The sequence below is a fragment of the Salminus brasiliensis genome, chromosome 13 (genome assembly GCF_030463535.1).
Source record: "Salminus brasiliensis chromosome 13, fSalBra1.hap2, whole genome shotgun sequence".
Taxonomy (NCBI): Eukaryota; Metazoa; Chordata; class Actinopteri; order Characiformes; family Bryconidae; genus Salminus; species Salminus brasiliensis.
The window spans coordinates 9,931,131-9,950,218 of NC_132890.1; the positions used below are offsets into that span (position 1 = coordinate 9,931,131).

The 19,088-nt window shown below is 40.5% G+C and overlaps 5 protein-coding genes and 1 long non-coding RNA gene across 6 annotated transcripts; 3 read left to right on the forward strand and 3 right to left on the reverse strand.

The window, feature by feature from the left end:
• Positions 1–567: 567 nt before the first annotated feature.
• On the reverse strand, positions 568–8,613 carry bbs2 (Bardet-Biedl syndrome 2). Its single transcript, XM_072695732.1, has 18 exons — positions 8,517–8,613; positions 7,790–7,943; positions 7,242–7,469; positions 6,495–6,620; positions 6,344–6,406; positions 5,964–6,041; positions 5,751–5,855; positions 5,522–5,608; positions 5,279–5,414; positions 3,946–4,085; positions 3,021–3,159; positions 2,732–2,903; positions 2,437–2,566; positions 2,062–2,181; positions 1,804–1,941; positions 1,515–1,627; positions 1,251–1,399; positions 568–1,062 (listed from the first exon to the last, which is right to left on the reverse strand). The coding sequence occupies exons 2-18, from the start codon at positions 7,904–7,906 to the stop codon at positions 956–958; spliced, it is 2,148 nt and encodes a 715-aa protein (XP_072551833.1). The 5' UTR covers positions 7,907–7,943; positions 8,517–8,613; the 3' UTR covers positions 568–955.
• On the forward strand, positions 3,244–4,723 carry LOC140575428 (uncharacterized). Its single transcript, XR_011980815.1, has 3 exons — positions 3,244–3,514; positions 4,045–4,108; positions 4,337–4,723. It is a non-coding gene; the product is annotated as an uncharacterized lncRNA (long non-coding RNA).
• A 3,237-nt stretch (positions 8,614–11,850) lies between the features above and the next one.
• LOC140574769 (metallothionein-like) lies at positions 11,851–12,360 on the reverse strand. Its single transcript, XM_072694725.1, has 3 exons — positions 12,281–12,360; positions 12,105–12,170; positions 11,851–12,003 (listed from the first exon to the last, which is right to left on the reverse strand). Exons 1-3 carry the CDS (start codon positions 12,303–12,305, stop codon positions 11,912–11,914), a joined length of 183 nt encoding a protein of 60 aa, XP_072550826.1. The 5' UTR covers positions 12,306–12,360; the 3' UTR covers positions 11,851–11,911.
• An 881-nt stretch (positions 12,361–13,241) lies between these two features.
• On the forward strand, positions 13,242–13,868 carry LOC140575371 (metallothionein-like). Its single transcript, XM_072695669.1, has 3 exons — positions 13,242–13,350; positions 13,493–13,558; positions 13,666–13,868. Exons 1-3 carry the CDS (start codon positions 13,326–13,328, stop codon positions 13,755–13,757), a joined length of 183 nt encoding a protein of 60 aa, XP_072551770.1. The 5' UTR covers positions 13,242–13,325; the 3' UTR covers positions 13,758–13,868.
• A 1,774-nt stretch (positions 13,869–15,642) lies between these two features.
• LOC140575373 (metallothionein-like) lies at positions 15,643–16,136 on the reverse strand. Its single transcript, XM_072695670.1, has 3 exons — positions 16,057–16,136; positions 15,876–15,941; positions 15,643–15,768 (listed from the first exon to the last, which is right to left on the reverse strand). Exons 1-3 carry the CDS (start codon positions 16,079–16,081, stop codon positions 15,677–15,679), a joined length of 183 nt encoding a protein of 60 aa, XP_072551771.1. The 5' UTR covers positions 16,082–16,136; the 3' UTR covers positions 15,643–15,676.
• Positions 16,137–17,033: 897 nt separating this feature from the next.
• On the forward strand, positions 17,034–17,567 carry LOC140575374 (metallothionein-like). Its single transcript, XM_072695671.1, has 3 exons — positions 17,034–17,112; positions 17,246–17,311; positions 17,409–17,567. Exons 1-3 carry the CDS (start codon positions 17,088–17,090, stop codon positions 17,498–17,500), a joined length of 183 nt encoding a protein of 60 aa, XP_072551772.1. The 5' UTR covers positions 17,034–17,087; the 3' UTR covers positions 17,501–17,567.
• Positions 17,568–19,088: the final 1,521 nt, after the last annotated feature.

A 19,088-nucleotide genomic window follows, 5' to 3' on the forward strand; every position in this document is an offset into this window, starting at 1 on the left:
AACAGAGAGGGGTATCATTTGTTCCATCATTCTTTTTCACTGACCAGCAGACAGTATGTCTTCATGATTGGTCACACTCTGGACATTTGAGATTTATCATTTAACAGTAGATGAAGACTGCAGATAGAGAAGAATGGCGCCCAACATGAGTTCCTATGCTGATAGGTGCTGGATGTACTAGGACGTTTCACTGCAGTCGTTTATTGAGCTGTTACTTCTGTAGTTTTACTAAAGTACCTTTTACTCTTATTGGAGACATTATGTCACCAAAGTTAACAATACATTGTTAGAAAAAGGGTACCAAAAGGTCAATGGGGTGGTATTTCCCAGTTATGCCGTAGGTACCTTTAATTTAGGAATGTAATCAAGTCATATTGTTGTTCTATATTAAAAAGTTATACACATGTAATGAAAACATAAATTTACCCTCTTTCCTCTAGGAAAGTGAATGTAATGTACCCTTAAAAGTCATTAAGGTACACAAATGCATATTAAGGATATTTGTGCACCTCTGAGGATATATTTTCATTGTATATGTATAAGCAGGACAGCAGTGTTATTGCAGTCTAGAAAAGCGTATTATATTTCCCCAATAATTTAATCAACTTTTACATCTTTCACATACACAAAGTCAATATTAAGTGCCTATAAAATGTAAACATCTCACCTATAAAATGTAAATATCATCATACATTCCACTGTTCCCTGAACAAACGAAGGACAGCTTAATCAGCTGCCACTTCTACAGCATCCAGTTAATCCTCTACATACAACTGCAGCCATAATAAGGCCTGGGGTACATATTCTCTCTGGCAACTTTCCTCTGGGATTACGGGGTTCCCATTCTCCACAGAATGGTTCGTTTCATACTCCTCCTCCAGGGGACTTAGTCTGATCTCCCTAGGGCCAGAATTCCCTTCATGTAACTTGCGTAGGTGACCACCAGAGGGCTTCCTCAGGATGAAGCAGTTCCTGCTCTCATGATCTTGAAGAGAGCATTTATGTTATTGTTCTTGATTGCGTCTCTGCAGGCAGTGATGACCTGGTTCTTTGGTTTCCCCACTGTGTGAGTGAGAGAGAGATACAGAGTGGGCGGCTATATTTGGACACTCTAAATGCAAATGAAATCTTGTGTATATATACTTTCCATTACAAATACAATTTATTTTACCTGCTCTCTGTATTTACAGAATTCAGAACAAGAAGAAAAAAAAAAGTTCCATTATGAACTTAATGAACCCTCTACCTACCTCTCAGCCTGCCTGCTCGCTGAATGGCTTGGTTGACAGCCTTAAGGCAAGCCAGGAGAGCATTGTGATTGTTGGAGCGTATTTTGTATTCATTAATCAGATCTCGGTTGAGGTCATACAGCTCAATATAACGCTTCTTCATGTTCCTTCTGTGAGACAAGAATGGAAAGGAAGTTATGTGTATGTGAGAGAATGCAAAAGAGAGAACAGAGAGAGAAACATAATTATGTTATCATGTGGGTGGATAAGCGATGAGACATTTACAAGTCTCCCATGAGCCGTGCGTCCTCTGCCTGCACCAGCATGTTTCTGATGTGGTTGGAGTGATCTGCCATGGCTGCTGTTAACTTCTGATGCACTGAGTGGAACTCATCCACCTAATATCACAGTAAAAAAAATACATGTTATAAACTATATGACTAAATGTTTTGGCATTCAGCTACATTTAGTTGCACCCATTCCTGACACAGATGTGCAAAGGCACACACATAACTTTATAACATATTCTTATCATTAACCCACAGCCTCTTGTGAATTTCTGCTATTTACTAACCTCTGTAAGAGTGACTCTGAGCTCCTCAAAGTAGGAGGGGAAATCAGCCTCAGCCTGTAAATCTTCAATGGCCAGAAAAGAAGCCAGTGACTGGACCAGATCTCCTGCCAGGTCAATGTCGTCTGTATTCAATGTTATCTAAGAATGCAGAAAAAGATCAGTTTAAAAAAGGTAGTGTATTCATTCTTGTGACATGCTGTGACAAGTGTGCTAGATTTCAGGCAGTTTGAAAGACAAAAATGAACACAGACAGCTTACCTCCCCACTAGAGCGCATACTGATGGTCAGGAGTCCTCCTCCACGCAATGAAGTGAACGTAACATCTGGGCTGTTGATGCCTTCTGGCAGCAGAAAGTTCTGGTTCAGCCACATTACTACCTGCATACAAATAAACTGCTTTAGCAATACCAGGAAAGTGCAGATAAATTGATGTGCTACTGGAGGAACTTAGAATCTAGCAGAAATCTTCAATTACAATAGCCTGTCTTAAATGCAGTAAAGCAGTAAAAATTAGGTACACAATTTATTTAAAAAAAAAACACTCCTCACTGTAAGCATTATGAGAACACTCTAATGTGAGTTTGTTTTAGTATCAGGAGATGAACTTCATTGATGTGTATGTATATGCATCACCCTTTGAGGCCTGTCGTTGATGCTGAATGTCACTCTTCCTGTGGGTTGTGAGGCTGAGGGTTCAGCATGAAGGTCATACATGGAGAAGCGAGGCAGCTGACGAGTTATCTCAAACACATGAAACTGTGTACTGAAAGGAGGAGGAACAAGAAATGGCTGACATCAGCATATCAACTCAATATTTCTACTTTTCGTTATCAAATGTTACTCTTTTATATAATCAACTCCCCACTGGACCCACTGCTTTTAGCTACATTAATTTCTGTCACAGATATGCAAACGCACACAAACACACCTGGTCCTCCCACCCACAAAGGCCTTGATGTGTAGATCCACAGGAATATCTTTAGGAGGAATTATGGGGACACAGACGCAGCCAGACAGGTTCTGAGTGCTGGGGTGCACCACATGACTTTCCCCTTCAAAAATCCCCTCAGCAAAAATGAGCACAGCCCGAATGATGGTATCTGAGTGAGGACAGAATGTAGATGGAAAAACATGCAAAGACACTCCAGTACTACTTTGAAAGTGATGCAGTTTGCAGGGTAGTCTAAGTGGGAGATGTGTGTGACAGAAAATTTTACCATTCGGTGTAGAGATACTAAGCTCTATGTGGGCTCTTTGGCTTTCAGTGGCTGCGCGCACAGACAGGGCTGTCTGCAGCTGTGTGTTGGCGGGAATGACACCCATTTGAGCTTCCCCTTCGGAGGCACCAGGTACAGCCTGAAACAGCAAACCATCTTCAGTGACAACTCTTCAACATATGCACCAATAGATCTCATCTGTGTGCTCTCTCCCCACTATTTTGCCACTGTACATCACAGTAGCTTTAAAATAATTTTTTTACATAGTCCCTCCATTTTGGACTGCTGACTGATAATCAGAGAGATTAGAAACTTTAGAAATGCCCAAATCTGCAATTTGGTACATTTTTTAAAAGACCAAATACACTGGTGAGCTCAGCAACACCAAAATGCCTGGAAGACCATGGATCGCAAATAAAGTAGATGATCGCAGAATTCTTTCCTTGGTGGAAAAAAGAACAGCATCTAGTCAAGTCAAGAACACTCTCAAGAAGGTAGGCATATTATTGTCAAAGTCTCCAATCATGAGACACCTTCATGTAATATGTAGCATGTAATATAAACACAACACTGTACCAGAATGATGCAAAGAGAAAAGTATGAAGAGTTCATGATCCAAAACATACCACATTATCTGTCAAACATGGTGGAGGCACTGTTAATGGCATGTATGTATGGCTGATAGAAGTAGCAGGATGAATTCTGAAGAGTATAGAGCTACACTTTCTGCATAGGTTCATAATACACAAATCCATGTAATTCCCAAGCAGAATGCAATGCAATATTTTGGTTAAACATCATCAGATTAAGACAGAAAGTTATGAGATTTCAATGAAAGTGGTCATTTTGGTTAAACATCATCAGATTAGGACAGAAAGTTATGAGATTTCAATGACAGTGGTGATATATGTGTACATATGTGGACCTTGGCATTTTCCTCATAGTTGCGTAGCTCCAGTAGCAAGTTTTGTTTGCGCTGGCTTAGCTCCCTAATAAGGTCTTGTTCCACACTTGCATCCATTAGGTTCCCCTTCATTTCCTTGCTGGCTGGCAGGTAGCCACGTACTGTGAGACAACATACCACAAAAGTAAGGTCAGATGCATTTACACTAAATGCACATTGTTTTACTTACCACAAATGCTATTTAAGAAAAGCAGTGAATAAATTATTCATTTTAGCAGTAGGATTTATATTGATGTGAAATATTAGCCTTCATGATTTTCTCTATTATTATATATTTGTCACAGTGAATTCTGGAAATACAATCTTAGCTTAATTATTATTGAGCTGGCCCCCCTTCTGCCTGTCACAACAGATCTGACCATTCGAGGCATGGACTCCACGAGACCTGTGGGATTTTGCACCAAGACATCAACAACAGATCCTTTAAGTCCTGTAAGTTGTGATGTGTGGCCTCAATGGATCACATCAATGAGCCTTAGGTGCCCATTACTCGGTCACTGGTTTACCAGTTATCCTTTCTCCTGGAGCACTTTTGGTAGGTATTGAACACTGCATACCAGAAAAAAACCCACAAGACGTGCATGATGTTTTGAAGATGTCCTGACCCAGTCAGTCGTCTAGCCATCACAATTTTGCCCTTGACAAAGTGGCTCAGATCCTTATGCTTGTCCATTTTTCCTGCTTTTTACACATCAACTTCAACAACTGACTGTTCACGTGCTGCATAACACCTTAACAGATGCCACTGTAATTGAAGATAATCAATGTTTTTCACAGCACCTGTCAGCAATGCTAATGCTAAGGCTGATCTGTGTAAAAGGAATGTTTAAAAACATATAAAAAGTTTTTTTTTCAAAAGACAGAGAAGCGCTGATGCTTCTCTTTCATGTTCTTCCTGGATGATTTGCCACATTTTGACGTTTTGGCAGGTCGTACACTTCTGGGAAGCATCATCAATGTTCCTAGGGTTTTGTGCCAATTACATCACTCTGATGGTAAACGTGAGTCAGTACGAGCAACACTTTTATTCATCTGGGCTGACAGCATTTAAATTTGGTTACTGTGTTGTTTGGGTAAATAAAGCGGAAATGACATGGATGAGTCGTGATTTGAATAACTTTATTCCTGAAATGAAAGATCATTAAAACAGCGTTTTGTGTTTGCTGTGATCCCCTTTGTTTAATATTACAATTCATAATTTTGCGACACTGCAAGAACAGTTTCTAGAAAGTTCGAGACCCGCTTACCTTTAAACAGTACACTTTTTTTATTCAGGTGATGTTAAAATACAGACCTTCTCCTTCTACTGAAGTGCAGATAAGCTGGATCTGTCCGTCCATGCGATAATCTCCTTCCACCACCCCAGCCACAGACGAGGAGAAGTTATCCTTGAAGATCACCTCACCAGTACGGTCACTGCGTGCATCAATCTAGACAACACAGCCAGAGAGATGAGCTCACAGCAACTGCAGAGAGCGACACAAAGCAAAATAGTCAGTTGAAAGTGTTAAAAAAAATAAACAAATAATAGCTTCACCTTCCCATTGGACCAGCCAGTTATAAGCTCCACAACTCCATCAGCATTCAGGTCAAAGGCATGAATACTCATTGCATGATTTTTTGACTGTGTAAAGGAGAAAGGAAAGACAAATCTAAATCATCCACCTTTAATAACTTCTAAATTACATTTTCTCTAAACTACAACAAAGGCAACTAATGTTTTGAGAAGTGAGCAGCATGTTCTGACTGGATGGCAAAAAAAGTACCTTGATTCTCCAGTAGCGGGCAGTGCGGTCATACACTCCCACTGTTCCGTTGGCCAAAGCATAACCAAATCTGCTGCCATGCATGTGACAGAGAGATGTTACTGTCTGTGGGGAACAGAAAACAACTAGTAAGCGCACAGTTACAATTTTCCCACAAATTTAACAGCCCAGAATGCTGCAAAAAAGAACTGTACACAAGTGCCACATGATTACCTCATTCTCAGCCATCTCAGAGAGCAGCTCGTCCTCTCTAAATACCCTAATGTCAAAGTCTTCTGATCCCACTAGAAGCTTTGGAAACATGTGTGAAAACGAGACTGACATCAAATATGTGGATCTACAATTTTAAAAATAAAGGCTTCTTTGAGTGATGCCACAGAAGAACCACTTTAGGTTTAATAAAGAATCATTATACTTGTAACAAAGATGTGTGAGTGTGAAGGAACTTCTTCACAATCATATACCTCTATTACAAACATTTTTATTGGACCAAAAGTGTTTTTTCTATGGCATCATCTTCTAGACCTCTGCAGAACCAACTCAACCGTATTGTGTGACACATCACATACAGACAATAGGAATAGGAAGCTTACCTCATTCTTCCCATCACCAGTGAAGTCACACAGCACCAGCGATCGCACATTATCTCCAGTCACCTGTCAGCACAAACACATCATTCAGAATGTTGATCTCTTCAAATATCCCCTAAGAATGAAGCCAGTTTGTCTTTGCTGTTAGCCTTACTGTCCAGAACTGGTCGTTTCCCTCATAGTCAAAGCCTTGAAGAGCACAATTCCCTCCAATAATGGCGAGAGGTGACTGGATGTCCCCTAACCGTCCCAGAACAATGGCATTGGCCCCATCTGTCACCTGCCACAAATCATCCATATAAGGTTATTTAGGGAACATTTCATAGGCTACATGACATCAGAGTGTTTCATTTCATTTATATATTGTACATACAATGTACAATACTTCTTCGAGTAAATGGCCACCCAGCCCGACCTCTTCGAGTAAATGGCCACCCAGCCCGACCTGCTGGAAGATTGCCCGCTGAGATCCCCTCTACCTGCGTCTAACCAGCTGCCACCTACCAGTCCGGCCAGCGGGTCTAATTTTTATCATTAATGTTTAAATATTCTGGCCAGAGGAGGATGGGTCCCCCTTGTGAGTCTTGGTTCCTCCCAAGGTTTCTTCCTCCAACTCTGAGGGAGTTTTTCCTTGCCACTGTCGCCGTTGGCTTGCTCACGGGGGTCTTTGACCCTTCATGTTATTTCTTCTTTCTTCTCTGTCTCTGTCCTTTATTAAGTACTAATTATGTAAAGCTGCTTTGTGACGACAACAGTTGTAAAAAGCGCTATACAAATAAATTTGACTTGACTTGACTTGACTTGATATAATATTGATGAGATTTATCAGATATTAACCTAGGAAGGTTTTAAAAATATTTCAGTTAAAGATGCTTGAAACTATTATGAGTACTTCACATACCTCTTTGTAGAATATGTCAGCATTGTCGTGTACATCGTAGGCCAGCAGATTGGTTTGCGAACCCACCAGAAGTGTGTCTCCTGTAGTGCTGGGCCCTAAAGTTCCTGCTGTCAGGCAGCTTACTGCCTGGTTAATGTTAAGCAAGGATATATCGGTGTCCTGGGTACTCTGACTGAGCCGATGAGATGTTTGCCTCTGGCCTCGAGTGTGAGGGTTATGGATGAACACCTGCAGAGTTAGACAGATTAAACAGGGACTTGTTTGTTTTCAATTATTTCTATTTTAACTTCATCTGTATTTCAGATTTATACACTATGTATTTCTTTGAAAAATTTAAAAATAATTCTAGGATTTAAAAGTTTTTTTTATATTCACTATCTATATGAGCTCTGATATCAAAATATTCAAACATGTCTGCTTAAGCTTACTGTCTATACTGTCTATGCAAACTCATCTCATCACAGCACAGCGATAACCACAAATGATATTTCGGACCAGCATACCTACAGATAAGTCCCACCACCCATTCATTAATTCACTGTTCTCACCTTGCCTGCTTGTGTAGCTGCAGTCAGACATGGATGAATTCCATCAAACTTCCCAATTGTAACCATACGAGGGTTAATCTTATGGTTAAGCTTGAGGGTGAAGATTGGGACCAACATGGTGGCAGGGTTTAAAGGGAAAGCAGACCTCTGCAGACTAAACACAAGCAAAGATTTAACCAATATGATGTTTTAATATTCAGTGACTTCGAGTTAAGGTCATTTGTGTACACAGTAACTGTAAAAACTATAATAATGCCAGCTGTCCTGCACATACCTGATCTGGCTCCTCTGTCTCTCTCTCTCTCTAATAGAATAAACAGCTTACTGTGCTGCTCTCTCTCCCACTGGGCTTCCGTTACCTAGCAACAGCCAGGAGCTTGTGCAGGCTTTTGCTAACGTGCTAGCAAGACAGCTAGCTAGCTAACTAGCGCTAATCCCTGCGACTTGCCCTTCTGTTCGCCTCTCTCTAAAAAGCAACAGTTCTTGATATTTAAGCGATTATAAGTTTTACTACATAACATCAGAAAACATTTGAAACATGCACCGACTGGAGGGTGAGGCTAGCCAGAACGGACCACCAGCGCTAAACTTAGGCAGCTGGAGATTAACGATACTTCAGCAACCTACAGCCGTCTACAGGTAGCAAACACAGGGCTTGTTAGGAGTAATCCAGTGAGTCACTACATTTTATTTACAGCAAAAAAAAAAAATACAAACAACCACCTACCACAATCCTTCGTTTTCTGACGGACGGGAGGTTTATTTGGGTAGTGACTAGCTAGCCTACTCGCTAACTAGCTAGGCTCCCTAGTTCTGACACTACAGTGGAGGTTCTTCGCGCATGTGCAGAATCGTAGAGTCCGTGAAGGGGGGAGAGACACCCCAGTGCCTGAAAAGTCGTGTATATGGATCTAGATTAGTATGCTGTTTGTACGTATGTATCTACGTTTATTAAACGGTATTAATTAGTCAATTTACCTAATGATATTTACAATGTGCTCAGAAAGAGAACATTATCTATGGCGGAAAAATGATCTGGGCAATATTACAGTTCTGTTACAGTTAAAACAGTGTAATTAGTCTGTTTTAACTGGACGAGGTGCAGCACATTTTGGATAAAAATCAATGTACAAAGTATGGGAGAGTATTTGAATAGTTTTTAAGAATCTGTAGCCACAGATGCAGATTTGTCTGTGATCATGTGTCACCTGTAATATTGTGTATCGTGAAAATGTCTTTAATAGTCCTTATAGAATATTTTTAACCTATTGCCCAGCCCTGGGATACAATAAATAGTCATATTGTCCGCTTTCATGCGTCTGTATCATCTGCCTTTTATTCTCTAAATTCTTATTTCTAAAGATGTTAAACCTTCATCCTGACTTCAGATTGAGTGCTAATCTAATCTGTAGCATTCCAGCCTTTAACAAACAAGACTTTCAACACGCTTCTCATTAGAATCTCATTGTAAATTTAGGCAAGTATGTGTAGTTTTTACCACAAGGTGGTACACAAGTAGCCTGCTAGAAATCACCATCAGGCAGTAGAGCATTATTGATTATTGTAAGAGAACAATGTTATAGGCACATCACATAATTGTATTATAGATTGTCACAGTATTACTGCAGACGTTTTGTAAAATACGCTTTTTAATGGATATTTAGCTGTTCTGGTGTTGTGACAGGCTTATTATTCCCATGTCTGGACTCTATGTGAGGGGGCATTTATCCAGATAGCACAGACAGCCCCTTACTTTTAGCCTGTAATACATGATAATCATTAACAATAGCACGTTTGCGTTTCTGTACGTCAATAACAAGACGATAATAAGTCGATCAGAGAGGAAAAGGGCGCTCAGTCGCAGACACTCAGCGCGTGCAGACACTACTGTTTTGGTTGGTGTACTCTGCTCTCGCGCGAACAAAGCGGGTGCACACGGTCTCAGAGCGCACGCGCTGCTTCACCACAGCGAGTCCAGTGGAAGTGTCGTGTGCAGTGTGCGACCACCAGCAGCACGATTGTCCGTTAAGTGTCTTTTCTATATAAAATGTGATTCTGACAGTCATGGAGAGCCGAGACTGATCTAGTCTACTCTCTCTTTCTCAGTTTATACTGGAGTAAATTGAGCCAAAGTGAAACAGTGAAACTATGGACATGCCTTGTCAAACGAGACAAACATCACCTTGTAGAGGGGTTCACACTTTTGCATACATCCATGAGATAAACATTTTTACATCTCATGAGATAAATCTGCATAGTTATTGGGGTACAGAAATGCTGGTGTGAGAATCTTACTTATTCATTTGTTTTAATATACACATTAAAATAATATGGGGCAGCCTAGACAGATACAACATAGGGAAATTCCCCCTCACATAAGACAACATGAGAATGATAAAGTCTTCTCAACCAAGTACAAAACCAGAAGTGCAAAATAACCAGTTAAAAAGTGCATGGTCAGTGCATGAAATGTATATTGTCAGATTGTCTTACAAAAATGTCTACAGTAAGATGTCTGTAGTGCTTTGTAACACTTGTGGGGCAGTGGTGGCTCAGCGGTTGGACCTCCGGGCTATTGATGACAGGGTTGTGGGTTTGATACCCGTGCTCTGCAAGCTGCCACTGTTGGGCCCTTGACCCTTTCTGCTCCCCGGGCAGACTGTGTGTGTTTCACTGATGTGTATGTGTGTGTTCACTGCACCAATGGGATAAAAGCGGAAGCCAAATTCCATCTCTGTCCATGACACATGGTAAATATAGATATAGTATACATGGTAAATATAGATATAAATATATAGATATAGTAAATATATTGTCTTATCATAGATAAATGATTGATTTCACCCCCTGTGATAGTGCTCTGCTGTCTGAGAGTCATCACTAGTAGACTACTTGTGTAGTATCCTGTAATAAACTGCATAGATTAAATTCATTGTACTCAGGTCACAGAGACACGGTACGTTTGAGGCAGAACGGTGGGTTGTGTATAACCAGAGTTCAGATACTCTCAAAATATGTCATAGAGGCCCAGAGGTGGACAAGATGGCAATATTATATGTATCATATCATGATACCTCACCTGGTCCCTGAACACCAGCTCTACAGCCAAGAAAGCCCAACAGCGTCTCTACTTCCTCCGGAAGCTGAGAAAGGCCCGTCTCCCTCCACCCATCCTCACCCTCTTCTATAGGGGAACCATAGAGAGCATCCTAAGCAGCTGCATCACTGCCTGGTTTGGGACCTGCACAGCCTCTGACCGCAAGTCCCTCCAACGCATTGTGAGGACAGCTGAGAAGATCATCGGAGTCTCTCTCCCCTCCGTCATGGATATTTACACCACCCGCTGCATCCGCAAAGCAACCAGCATTGTGGATGACTCCACCCACCCTTCACACAGACTGTTCTCCCTCCTGCCATCAGGAAGAAGTACCGCAGCATCCGGTCCAGCACGACCAGACTCTGCAATAGCTTCTTCCCTCAAGCCATCAGACTCCTCAACACAACTCAACTTCTGAACTGACATCTTTCTGGTACATGTACACTCTCCCTCTCTCTCTCTTTCCAACCATTTACCCCAGATAACATGGGAAGCATTTTTTGCACAAGCATTTGCACTAATAACTTTACTACCTCACTGGACTCTATTTATCGCACATTGCACAACTTGCACACTACAGTCATTATTTATTATCCTCTGTCTGTACTGTGTTGTTCTGTCCGCACTTGTTTGTTTGTTTGTGTTGCACTTGTGTCTTGTATGCACTGTCTATGTTGCACCATGGTCCTGGAGGAACGTTGTTTCGTTTCACTGTGTACTCTGTATGTAGTTGAAATGACAATAAACCCACTTGACTTGACTTGACTTGACTTGATACACCAAGTGCACAGCTATAGGAACGGACAAGTGTTTATGGTGCATACCAGATCCACTGGTGCATGAACCATTTAAGAGTTTAATGCAGATCAATACCAACCACACAACTAATACAAAGACTCCAGACAAGAGCAGGTACAGCTGAGTTATTTTATTGACATTTCTCTTTAAAAAATACCTCATTAGATTCTACAAACTACAATAGTGATACTAAATGTACATCCTGAGTGGCAGTAACTGTCCTGTCTTCATTTGCAGCATTTGGAGTCGCAGGCATTGCCCTTGCACACGCATCCAGAAGCACACTTGCTGCAGCCAGACGGACAGCAAGAGCAGCAACCTGGGAACGAGAAAGAGCACAGAGACACAAATGAGCTAACTGTGGATCAGAGAGAGAATCAAGTGAGGAGATCTTTATGGCTGGAGGAAATCAAAGCTTACTTTTCTGGCAGGTTGTACACTGGCAGTTTGTGCATTTGCAGCTCGCGCCACAGCTGCAGCTTCCAGCTATAGAAAGATTACAGTTACAGTTAATAAATAAAAATGCTACAACTTGCTCGCAGCCTATTAAAAGTCAGCATTTGTAAACATGACTAAAACATGAAGTAGCTACTTACTCTTGGTGCAGACACAGGGATCCATTTTTGTCAGGAGTGTCTGTTTCAGTGCTAGAAGTCTCGCTAAAGAAGCTCCTGTCGTGAGTGAAGGCTGAATGTGTTTGGTGAATGAACGTGGTGAATTTATAGGGAACTGAACTCACTCAGGACGAGTGCAAAACCACCCGCCCCTCCTCCTCCTTCTCCTCCCCATGAATCGTCCAGCTTGCACACAGTTTATCTAGTTGAGTCAGAGTAACACAATCACAACACCAACACTGGGTGCAAACCATCAGACAGTAATTAAGATTTTTCCACTGTGGTCTCACTATCAGACACTCGATTCATGACTTTGCCATCAGACATTAAAAAGCAGTCGGATCTTTGAATCTGAACAAGTCAATTATTTTCTTTTTCTATATGAATATGATGCTGACAGTCATAAACAGCTTAGATTGCCCTACTTTACTCTATATCCTCTAGTTTCTCTAGTCCAGCAAGTCATGTCCTGTCAGAAACTTTACTGTAAACTGTTAAAGCTATTTTACAGGTTTATTAACTGACTGTGTGAAGCGTGATTCACAGTGTTTCACACTGTCTGTGTGCAGTTGTGCTCAAGTTGCTAAATTAAATGGATAAAAAAGAGTAAAGTAGAAAAATCTCAGCTGTTTATGTATAATATTTTAGCAGTATTATATTTTATATAGAAATAGAAAATAAATGGCTTGTTCAGAAGATCCAACTGCTCTTTAGTGTCTGATGGTAAAACCAGGAAAATCAAAAGTCTTACAGTAAGACCACAGTACCTAAATCTTAATTATTGTCTGATGGTTTGCACCCAGTCTTTTTGTGTTGGTGATGTGATTGCGTCAACTAGATAAATGGTGTGCAGGCAGGAGGACTAAGAAGAAGGAGGAGGAGGGGCGGGTGGTTTTGCACTCGTCCTGAGAGAGTTCAGTTCCCTATAAATTCACCACATTCATTCACCAAACACATTCAGCCTTCACTCACGACAGGAGCTTCTTTAGCAAGACTTCTAGCACTGAAACAGACACTCCTGACAAAAATGGATCCCTGTGACTGCGCCAAGAGTAAGTAGCTACTTCTTGTCACTATTGTGTTTAGTTTAGCCTACTTTTTAGTTATATTTCCGAATTATTACATTTATTTTAATAGGCTATGAGCAAGTTGTAGCATTTTTATTTATTAACAGTACCTTTCATCTCTCTCTAGCTGGAAGCTGCAGCTGTGGTGCGAGCTGCAAATGCACAAACTGCCAGTGTACAACCTGCCAGAAAAGTAAGCTTTGATTTCCTCCAGGCATAAAGATCTCTTGACCCTCACTTGATTCTCTCTCTGATCCACAAGTAGATTATTTACATCTGTGTGCTCTTTCTCGTTCCCAGGTTGCTGCTCTTGCTGTCCGTCTGGCTGCAGCAAGTGTGCTTCTGGATGCGTGTGCAAGAGCAATCCCTGCGACTCCAAATGCTGCAAGTGAAGACAGGACAGTTACTGCCCCTCAGAGTGTACATTTTGTTTTGTATCACAATTGTAGATCGTAGTATCTAATGAAATGTATCTTTTTAAGGGAAATGTCAATAAAAGAACTCAGCTGTACCTAATGTTGTCTGAAGTCATGTGGTGTGTAGCTCTTCTCAGGCCCACCAGAGGTAGCCTTTTTACTAGTCTTAAACTTCCTTTACTCAGACTGTCTTATAAGTATACTGTGTAGTAAGAGGTGAGACTGTTATCTTGACTCTTAAACAATGGATCTGTGATGCAGCATAAACACTAGCCCATGCCTACAGTTATGAACTTGGTACTAGTCCAGATTCTTCTGAAGTGATAAGCCTGATTATTTTCCCAGGTTACATGGGTCCAGTAGCACCTGCACTTAAACTCTATGAAATGTAGTTCTGTTTCAAAGAAAAGGTTAAATTTCCCATATGTAACTTTAGTATGGGGCAAGTTCTTGACTATGCACCTGCCCTTGAGTTGCCTTTAACAAGCCTGATCACTTCTTATTAAATAAATAAATAAATAAATTATCTGGGTACACCATTTTGGAGCTCAAGTCCAAAACTGCAAGCCTACAACATGCATATGATATGCATTAACACCTACACCCACCCACTTTACCCATGAGTGCATACAACCTGTCTTCAATGGCCTTGAAGGGGGCATTCACAACCTCTTCTGACCGAAGGCAGAATGGCAAAACTTACAAATGAAAGTCATAGCAAACGACTAACATTATTCTTTACATTTGTGTCTGTTTATTGTATGAGAATACGACGACTGCTTTACAACTGCTTTGATAGTAACTGTTAAAACATGTAAAAATGTTTTTTTATTTAGTTTAGGTACTTTTTCTTGAGAAAGTACTTTGAATACTTTGAAGTTTTTCTTAACAAGTATATTCCAAAAAACTAAGTCTAAGTTGCTTTTTTGCTTTCTCTGTTTATAATTATTAAAACACGTTGGAGACTTCTTGGGCTGCATCTAAAACATCCTCTAGTATCAACTGTCTGATCCGTAGCACAGAGCCTCACTAAAGACAACTAAAGACACAGGTAGAAGGATAGTATTTGGGTATCACTGTTTTACATCTGCAGCTACTGGTGAGTTTTGTCTGTGTGTTAAAATAGCATGCTAAATATTCTGTATCATGGGAATGTCAATGAATATCACAATGCATTTTTACCAAATCGCCCACACCTATAGACCTACCTACCTCTACTCTTAACCATAACAACTATTTTAATGCAAAGCAGCAAACTCCAAGGCAATCTAGTAAATCCATATGAAACTCATTTGTGGGGGCTTTACTGTTGGGTTCTGTCAGAGGAGGTTGTGAATGCCCCTACAAGGCCCTTAAAGGTCATATGCACTCATGACTGGGTGGTCATGAGGTGGGTGGGTGTAGGTGTTAGTTCAAATCAGATGCATGTTGAATAGCTTTGAATATTGGGTTTGTGCTCAATTTAGCCTATATATCAGTTTCAGGGCTTTCTTCATTTTAAAGTTGTGTCCGACCGTTTTCTCCTTTTCTCCGAAACAGACATTTCACAGGGCTTACTTGCAGATGCTGCTGGACTTAATGATACCTGGAAGAATAAATCAGTATAAATCATAAATCATAAAACCCTTAGGAGCAGCCTGGACAAGCACCAAGTGCACAGTTTAAGGCATTGACTTGTGTTTATGGTGCATACTAGATCTATTGGTGCATGATTATGTCTTGACTCCCCAAACTCAATGCAAACCAATATTACCCACAAAACTAATACAAGGACTCCAGACAAGAGCAGGTACAGCTGAGTTATTTTATTGACATTTCTCTTTAAAAGATACTACGATCTACAATGGTGATACAGTGGTAAATGTACATCCTGAGTGGCAGTAACTGTCCTGTCTTCACTTGCAGCAGTTGGAGTCGCAGGCATTGCCCTTGCACACGCATCCAGAAGCACACTTGCTGCAGCCAGACGGACAGCAAGAGCAGCAACCTGGGAACGAGAAAGAGCACACAGACGTAAATAATCTACTTGTGGATCAGAGGGAGAATCAAGTGAGGGTCAAGAGATCTTTATGACTGGAGGAAATCAAAGCTTACTTTTCTGGCAGGTTGTACACTGGCAGTTTGTGCATTTGCAGCTCGCACCACAGCTGCAGCTTCCAGCTATAGAGGGATTAGAGTTACAGTTAATAAATAAAAATGCTACAACTTGCTCGTAGCCTATTAAAATAAAAGTCAGCATTTGTAAACATGACTAAGACATGAAGTAGCTACTTACTCTTGGCGCAGTCACAGGGATTCATTTTTGTCAGGAGTGTCTGTTTCAGTGCTAGAAGCCTCGCTAAAGAAGCTCCTGTCGTGAGTGAAGGCTGAATGTGTTTGGTGAATGAACGTGGTAAATTTATAGGGAACTGAACTCACTCAGGACGAGTGCAAAACCACCCGCCCCTCCTCCTCCTCCTCTTCCCCATGAATCGTCCAGCTTGCACACTGTTTATCTAGTTGAGTGACACAATCACAACACCAAGACTGGGTGCAAACCATCAGACAATAATTAAGATTTCTGTTCTGTGGTCTTCTTTTAAGGCTTTTGATTTTCCTGGTTTTACCATCAGACACTAAAGAGCAGTTGGATCTTCTAACCTGAACAAGCCATTTATTTTCTATTTCTATATAAAATATAATACTGATAAAATATGATACATAAACAGCTGAGATTATCCTATATCACTCTTTTTTATATATATATTAAGCAACTTGAGCACAACTGCACACAGACAGTGTGAAACACAGTGAATCATGCTTCACACAGTCAGTTAATAAATCTGTAAAATAGCTTTAACAACAAAGTTGAAAGGGCAATTTCTCACTTTACATTAAGTTGCTGACAGGACATGGCAATCTAAGCTGTTTTGACTATAAGCATCATATTCATATAGAAAAAGAAAATAATTGACTTGTTCAGATTCAAAGATCCGACTGCTTTTTAATGTCTGATGGCAAAGTCATAAATCGAGTGTCTGATAGTGAGACCACAGTGGAGAAATCTTAATTACTGTCTGATGGTTTGCACCCAGTGTTGGTGTTGTGATTGTGTTACTCTGACTCAACTAGATAAACTGTGTGCAAGCTGGACGATTCATGGAGAGGAGAAGGAGGAGGAGGGGCGGGTGGTTTTGCACTCGTCCTGAGTGAGTTCAGTTCCCTATAAATTCACCACATTCATTCACCAAACACATTCAGCCTTCACTCACGACAGGAGCTTCTTTAGCGAGACTTATAGGACTGAACCAAACACTTCTGACAAAAATGGATCCCTGTGACTGCACCAAGAGTAAGTAGCTACTTCTTGTCACTGTTGTGTTTAGTTTAGTCTGCTTTTTAGTTATATTTCCAAATGCTGACTTATTTTAATGAGCAAGTTGTAGCATTTTTATTCATTAACAGTAACTGTAATCTCTCTATAGCTGGAAGCTGCAGCTGTGGTGCGAGCTGCAAATGCATAAACTGCCAGTGTACAACCTGCCAGAAAAGTAAGCTTCAGCCATAAAGATCTCTTGACCCTCACTTGATTCTCTCTCTGATCCACAAGTAGCTTATTTGTGTCTGTGTGCTCTTTCTCGTTCCCAGGTTGCTGCTCTTGCTGTCCGTCTGGCTGCAGCAAGTGTGCTTCTGGATGCGTGTGCAAGGGCAATGCCTGCGACTCCAACTGCTGCCAATGAGGACAGGACAGTTACTGCCCCTCAGGATGTACATTTTGTATTGCCATTACAGTTTGTAGAATCTAACGAAATATGTCTTTTTAAGGGAAATGTAAATAAAAACTCAACTGTATCTGCTCTTGTCTGAAGTATTAGTTTTGTGGTGTGTAGTGTTTCTCAGGCCCACCAGCAGCAACAGTTTTCCCCTATAACTTGCCTGGTTCACATGCTTATCTAAGCGCATTGTGAATCTGTGAAAACATGCCTAAAAGCGCCTATCCTGATTATTGTACCAGGTGATGTGGGTCCAGTAACACCTGCACCTTAAGCCTCATGAAATAGCTCTGATTCTGAGAATAGGATAAAATAGTCATCCACAACTTTACAATAAGGCAAGTACACATTTAAACAAATTTCCCTACGATGCCTTATAAAAACAATAATAATGAGTATACCATGCTGGAGCACAACCCTAACAATTCAACATCTGATTTCTACTAACAAATACACCCACCCAGCTCAGCCATGCGTGCACACAATCAGTCCTCAAAGGTCCTGCAGGAAGGGTCCAGGGAACAGGTGGAAATAGTTCTCTGCTTTGTGTAACAAAAGAATGCTAAGTTTAATGCATCCACATTGAAACTAATCATGTAAAGCAAGATTCTTAATACAATTTTGCTGAATTAATTTTAGGGAAATTATTCTGCAGCAGCTCTAAAGGCTTTTTCAATCTTAATTTGCTTTGTTTTGCATTCTGTATTCATATTGTGCCAAAAATAGACATTATTAAATACAGTTTTTAGTTTTTGTTGGAATTAAATGATGAGATGGGATTTTAGTTGTTGTTAGTGCTTTGTAGGTCTCCATAAACAGAGGCAACTAATGGGGGGAGTTTGGACGATTCTACGGGCCTGTGACTGACTACCACCATAATAATAATGTATTATTGAGTATTCTGGCAAAACCGTTCGATTTTTGGGGCCCAGTGTAATATCTTTTCCTGGGGCCCAAAATCCCTGGCAGCGCCCCTGTCTATAGGTTTGAGCAATTTACTAAAAATATTATAGCACAATATTTAAAGAGGTTTTCATGATACAGTATAGTTAGTACAATATTTGGCACACTGGATGTCCAAATAGTACCCCATATTTGAGTTTTATTCAGAATTTGCTGAACTCAATCAAATAAACTTCCAACTGTTTTATATATATATATATATATATATATATATATATATATATATATAAGAATCTCATTGTGAATTTGGACAATTAAGCTTCTATGTATAGTTTACTACAGGATGCTAGTGATAACTAGCAGACAGTAGAGCAATTTTACAGAATGTAGAATCATGTATAGCAGTATTGCACAGCACTGCACGCATCTTACTGTGGCTTACAGTATTACTGTAGACAGTTTTGGAAAGGAAGCTTCTGATAGAAACTAATAATATGCTTTTCACTCAACCTAACATTATTCATTGCTTTTTTGTGGTTCTGGTGGTTCTCCTGGATGCCTTTTCAGTGTCATGTTTTTCAGGACTCTTTTGTGAGGGAAACCTTCTCCAGGTCATAGATCATTACCTAAGATCACCTCACGTTAGCGTCTC